The sequence below is a fragment of the Sinocyclocheilus anshuiensis genome, unplaced genomic scaffold (genome assembly GCF_001515605.1).
Source record: "Sinocyclocheilus anshuiensis isolate Anshui unplaced genomic scaffold, SAMN03320099.WGS_v1.1 scaffold1472, whole genome shotgun sequence".
Taxonomy (NCBI): Eukaryota; Metazoa; Chordata; class Actinopteri; order Cypriniformes; family Cyprinidae; genus Sinocyclocheilus; species Sinocyclocheilus anshuiensis.
The window spans coordinates 350,587-356,638 of NW_015542453.1; the positions used below are offsets into that span (position 1 = coordinate 350,587).

The 6,052-nt window shown below is 35.2% G+C and overlaps 1 protein-coding gene across 3 annotated transcripts in view; it reads left to right on the forward strand.

The window, feature by feature from the left end:
• Window positions 1-2,015: 2,015 nt before the first annotated feature.
• Window positions 2,016-6,052, forward strand: part of septin2 (septin 2) — an 11,980-nt gene continuing 7,943 nt past the window's right edge. For all 3 annotated transcript variants that reach the window (XM_016493197.1, XM_016493198.1, XM_016493200.1), the window contains exons 1-5: window positions 2,016-2,125; window positions 3,442-3,483; window positions 3,679-3,793; window positions 5,522-5,608; window positions 5,767-5,890. In XM_016493197.1, coding sequence (XP_016348683.1) covers window positions 3,460-3,483; window positions 3,679-3,793; window positions 5,522-5,608; window positions 5,767-5,890 — 350 coding nt within the window. In that variant the 5' untranslated portion in view covers window positions 2,016-2,125; window positions 3,442-3,459. The remainder of the gene's footprint in view (window positions 2,126-3,441; window positions 3,484-3,678; window positions 3,794-5,521; window positions 5,609-5,766; window positions 5,891-6,052) is intronic.

Sequence of the window (6,052 nt, forward strand, 5' to 3'; positions counted from 1 at the left end):
AGTTATAATGCACACCTTTTAGATTTTTGATATTTATTAAAATAAACTGTAAATTCATATCTACACTGTAAAAAACATCCTGTAGAAATTACAGTAACTAACTGGCAGCAGTTCGCTGTAAAAAAAAAAAGAGATGTAAATCAACTGTAGAGAACTGTAAATTAACAGTTCATTACTGGCAGCAACCACAGCTGCTTGGGAAAATTAAAAATATGTATAAGTTATACAGTTGTCATGTATATGTATAAGTTATACAGTTGTCATTGTTTTTTTTTTCCATTGTTATTTAATGGAACTGCTAATTTTACAATTTGTGCATATAGTTTTACAGTAACTGAAAAGTGAAACAAACGCTACAAAATAAAATTACATTAAGTTACCAGCGAACTGCTGCCAGTTAGTTACTGTAATTTCTACAGAAGTGTTTTTACAGTGTAGATATTAATTTACTGTTTATTTTAATAAATATCAAAATCTAAAAGGTGTGCATTATAGTTGACACCTACATGAACACTTTACAGTTGGTTTTATGACGGTGAGTCATTCTCCTCACATGCTATTGAGCATTAAATTATGGCATATTTTCTGCTTTAGCCCATATTCGTAAAGAACAAAATAGCAATATTTACATATGTTTTGACAGTTTATTTTAATAAATATCAAAAATCTAAAAGGTGTGCATTATAACTGAGACCTACATGAACACGTTACAGTTGGTTGTGTTACTGTAATTCATTCTCCTCAAATGCTATTGAGCTTTAAATTACGATATATATTTTGTGTTTGAGCCCATTCAGTAGTGAAATAAACAACATATTTATATATGATTTGACAGTTTATTTTAATAAGAATCTAAAATGTACTGTACATAAGTATAAAATGTATGGACTGTCCTTTAAATATACCACATCTAAAGCGAAAAAAAAAACAATAATGACAATAATTAATGACAGGATGACAAACACAAATGTCCGTTGTTTTATTTAGTTTTTAGTAAATACAAATATCAAAAATCTAAAAGGTGTGCATTATAACCGAGAACTACATGACCACTTCACAGTTGGTTGTGTTACTGTAAGTATTTTTCCTCAAATGCTATTGAAGTTAGAAAAGTGTATACCAATGTCGTATACAACTTTAGAGATGGTCCCTAGATTTGCGAATATCGAATGCCAGGAAATTACACCTCTGACAGAGCAAGATACATAGAAAAACTGAGCCGTATTGTCCGTACAGTATCTGTGACTTTACAAACGACCCAAAGAAATGCCAGTGTCGTTTCCTTTATTTGCCTACTTTCATCACGTATATAATTATTTATTTATGTATTTAAACAAGAATACGTGTATTTATGCACACATTTATTTATTTATTTGTGTATTTATTTATTTATTTTTGCAGGTTTCGTCCTCCATAGTCTACTGTTTTTAACCACTAGAGGTCACTGCCAATCATACATTTTTATATCTGTGAGATTCTGAATATAGGGACTATGGCTGTAATATGATGTGATTTAAACCATTGACGATACATTGGTTGCTCAAAACAATTTATTTGTTTGTATTATGTCTTAAATGTTATTATATGCTATTATTTTTTATAAGCTGCTGTTGAGTTCTGTCACGACGATCACACGTTTAATCTAAAATCGCTGATTTTGTTCTGTTGAAATCCGAAATGTAGTGTGGCTGAAAGTTTTTTTTTTTTTTTTAAACTTATTAAACAATTAGAATACAATTTAGAGTTGAAATCCTATAATATTAAACAAAATACTACACACATTATTTTTCTTTTTTTTCTCCATGTAATTAAATCTGAAAAAGAAAGGAATCAAAGAGATACCAAAACAATTGGAATAACCCTATTTTAAATGTAGGTTTTATGTTTTAATAAGTATAGTTTTGTGCATAATTTAAGTCTGTAAACAACATTTATAATTATCTTCGATACGGAGCTGCGACGGGACTTTTATTTTGAAACAATTAGACTTTTTCACGTTTCTTACTTCACACTTGTGCTTTTGCTGTCGGCGTTTAGTGAGAGTTTTCCGGAATCTCAGGAATTTGGGCTGTTCGTCTCCTCAACCTCCTGCGGTACCGAACTCAAGATTTTCTGCGACTGAAAGGTAGATCGAAACCATTAATCCAATTCATTTCTGTGCTTCAGGTCACAGGTCAGGTTTTATCTAATGCGCGACTTCTGCTTGTCTGAAGATTAGCGTGTAATTCGTATCCTCTGTGAATGAGCTCCGTTAACTGAGGTGTGTCACCGTGCGCAGGCTAGAGAGAAACCAAACCCCACAATCCTACATCAATCAACAACATTTACATTACAGATTCTCACTTTTCACGCGATAAGCCTAAGAAAAGATGTGTTTTTCCCTTGCCAAAGTCGGTTTCTGATTACGTACTGGGGGAACGAGGTGCTGTTTACTTTAAACAACACTATTAAAATCGTTGTTCTGTTCGAATAAAACGCAAACTCATCTTATCAGCACTAACCATTTTATTGTTTAATACTGTTATACTGTTTTTACTGCGGATTGTAAAAAAAATGTATTCTATGTTTGTGATGAGAATAATGACTAGTAATAATAATGACTATTAATAATTAGTTAATGACTAAATGTAAGTGTTCACTCCAACCTTATGAAGTTCTTTCTTTCATCTCGTTTCTTCAGTCTCTGCTCATTTGATTAATATTGATTTATACGGTCTTTGTATGTCCCTGAGTTCTTATCTTTAGGTCTGGGGCATTTCATCATGTTCGAGTCTCAAACTGTGACTTCACTTCACTTCAGTGAATGTGTGTGTGTGTGCATGCTACATTTTACTGTATTTCTACCAGATAAAATATGTCATAACTAGAAAAATGTACAAGAAGTTACAAGATTTTATTAGTTTACATCATTTTTTTCAGGTCTATAAATCATGATTTTAATATTGGGCTATACCTCACTTTTCAAGTGGGAACCCTGGGAGAGAAAAAAAAAACAGTTCTTGTCTTGAGGGGTTTATTTAAAGATCTTTTAAGATTATTGTAATGTTTGTTTTCTCTTATATTTCAGTCGTATTGAGGCCCCCGGTAGAAAATCTCTGCTCTAATTAAATAAATATTTGAACTGCATTCAACAAAAATATGGGTATCTAAATAATTACTTTATCAGAATTAAAATGAGTAAACACAGCCTATGTTTTAGTGCTCTTAACTTAAATGGCTGGTGCAGGTTTGTGGTGAGACTGATGCTCGCAGACTGGAACTGACTTCCTGTTCCTGTAGAGCTGTGAAACCTTTTTATCGACCGCTTTCTCGTGCATATAAGCTCATTTCGCGACATCAAGATGGACCATTATTTAAATGCCTATAGTTGGTCTTTAATGTAAAGTGGTAACATCTATATTGTAAATAAGTCCTTTTAAAAAAATCTTTATATTTTTTCAGGTCTGGTTCGAGCTCAAAATGTCTCAAGCCGATAAAATGAAGGTAAGGAAATGAGAGCAGATGGGTTGATGTTGCGCTTGGTTTTAGTTTTATGTAGAGATTGATGTGCAAGGAAACTGGGGATTTTCAAAAAATGTTGTCAGATCTGAATTGAATTGCATTTGAGAGAATCAAGTATTTCAGAGAGCAGTGTATTAAAACTTATTAAATGTGCATATTCTGCTCTCTTATGCTCAGCAGGGACAGTTTACAAACCCAGAGACTCCTGGGTATGTGGGATTTGCGAATTTGCCAAATCAAGTACATCGGAAATCAGTGAAAAAGGGCTTTGAGTTCACTCTCATGGTGGTGGGTAAGTAGCATTGATGTGATGTTTGGAATGTGCCTTGTTATAAACATGGAAATATTGCCAATAAACATTAATCACACTCTTGAACAACTCAATTGACCTATCGGTAAGCCCCTCCCCTCAAACTCAGATGAGCCAATGGCAGTCGAGTATCAGTTGCCCGGGGAGTGGAACGCAGACATCTTTAGGTTTCAGCGCCATAGAGAAACATTGGAAGATCCGAAGCTCGCATCGGTTTAATGGTGTTTATGCTACGAAAATGGAAAAACAATGTGCCTAGGGTACTTGTAACACGAATTCCAGGTATCCTGAGAGGATAGGCAATGTAATTTAAATCCAACCTAAACAGAGCAAAATGTCCCTAAGCATTCAACCCCAATCCCAATGAAGACAAAAACGTTCATTTTCTGGTTGTCATACTCTCATTAAGTTACACTTTTCATCTGCTCAAGCAGAACCTTAATGTCATCTTGTGCTTCAGCAAGGTATCTCTGGCTAAAACTAGCGTTAAAGTTAGTGAGTCCATGCTAACGTACAAACCTATATAGCAAACTGTTCTCACGTCATGTACCGTACAGTGAAAGTCAAAAACACATAAACGAAGGTCTATATTAGAGTGCCTCTCCATATTAATCTGGTTAAATGTAAATTAATTTAATCTTACTCTGCAGTATATGAACGGTGTTGATCCGGAATGTTGTCATTGCGATCGTGACGACCGTAACATAATTCTCCCGTTTGCATTGCTTCTTAGCCGAGGGCAATAATAATAGTAATAATAAATTATAAATAAATAATAAATAATATTATAATATAAATATAATATTATAATAATCTGCTACTCTCGGGTGTATGTCACTATACGGAAGAAAATATCTGTCGTTTTGTCGCAACTTTAACATTAGAATTAGGTTAAGAACAATTCACATGTTTTGAATTAAGTTCTCCTGTGCATGTAAATATAAACATTCTATGCGATTTATAATTGAATTTCTAATGTTTCCTTGCTATGTTTATTTCGCAGACAAGCAATACTCCATTAGTTTTCCCATGTAATTTATATTATAACTATGAGAAACTGTTCAGGTCTGTCTTTTTTCTTTTTTTTTCTGCAGTATTAGCGTAAAGTGTGCAGCATAACTTTGTGAACATAAGGAGAAATGTCACATCCTAGAAACATCAGGGACAGCAGCTTCCATATTTGGAGGGAAAACACATTTTAGTAGTAGAAAATGTAGTACTTTATGTTTAAATGTTTATTGCGTCGTGAAAATGACTGTGGGAACAAGAGTCTGGCTGCACCACAGCGACGATGAATCCTAAGTGGAGTCCTTTTAAGACGGCTGGGACTCTCCCCTCAGCCCTGTGGGTGTGTGTGTGTACAGCTGTTGACACACAAATGAGATCTGCTGTGGGGGAGGGTGACCGGGAGCTACCCTCTCAGCAGAGGCCCATTGTACAGTCATCCCATCATCTTAAAATAAATCAGAGGAATGCAGAACCTCCGACCGCCAGCCCTTTCACTGCTGCACAGCTTCAGCAAATGATGGAGGGCAGCTCGACTGAGACACAGAAACAAAACACTGACTAGAGGAACAGATGATTGCACAAAACGATAAAGTCTACGATGTTTGCTTTGACATTATGCTGTTTATTCTTTGCGAAGGGAAATGTTTTTGTAGTTGATAGAATGACTTGGTGTTTCCTCATGAGCACTTCTGCTGTTTTCAGGTGAGTCTGGTTTGGGGAAGTCCACTCTGATCAACAGTTTGTTCCTCACTGATCTCTACCCAGAGAGGGTCATTCCTGGTGCTGCAGGTGAGAGTTTCAACACTGAGGAATTTACATCAGATGTTCAGATTCTTATCAAAAAGTGGTTTGATGTTTATGAGGCAGTTTTGCACAGAAGGTTGGATCTCAGCCTTGTTTTTTGAGTCTTATTTGATGTGGCTTTTATATGTGCTCTTGTCATACAGAGAAGATTGAGCGCACGGTGCAGATCGAGGCTTCGACGGTGGAGATCGAGGAGCGTGGAGTGAAGCTGCGTCTCACTGTGGTCGACACGCCTGGATACGGTGATGCCATCAACAGCCAGGACTGGTGAGGATTACTTTGATGGTCATTATAAATGTTAAAGGGGTCATATGATGTTGCTAAAAAGAACATTATTTTGTGTATTTGGTGTGATGAAATGTGTTTATGCAGTTTAAGGTTCAAAAAACACATTATTTTCCACATACTGTACATTATTGTTTCTCCTCT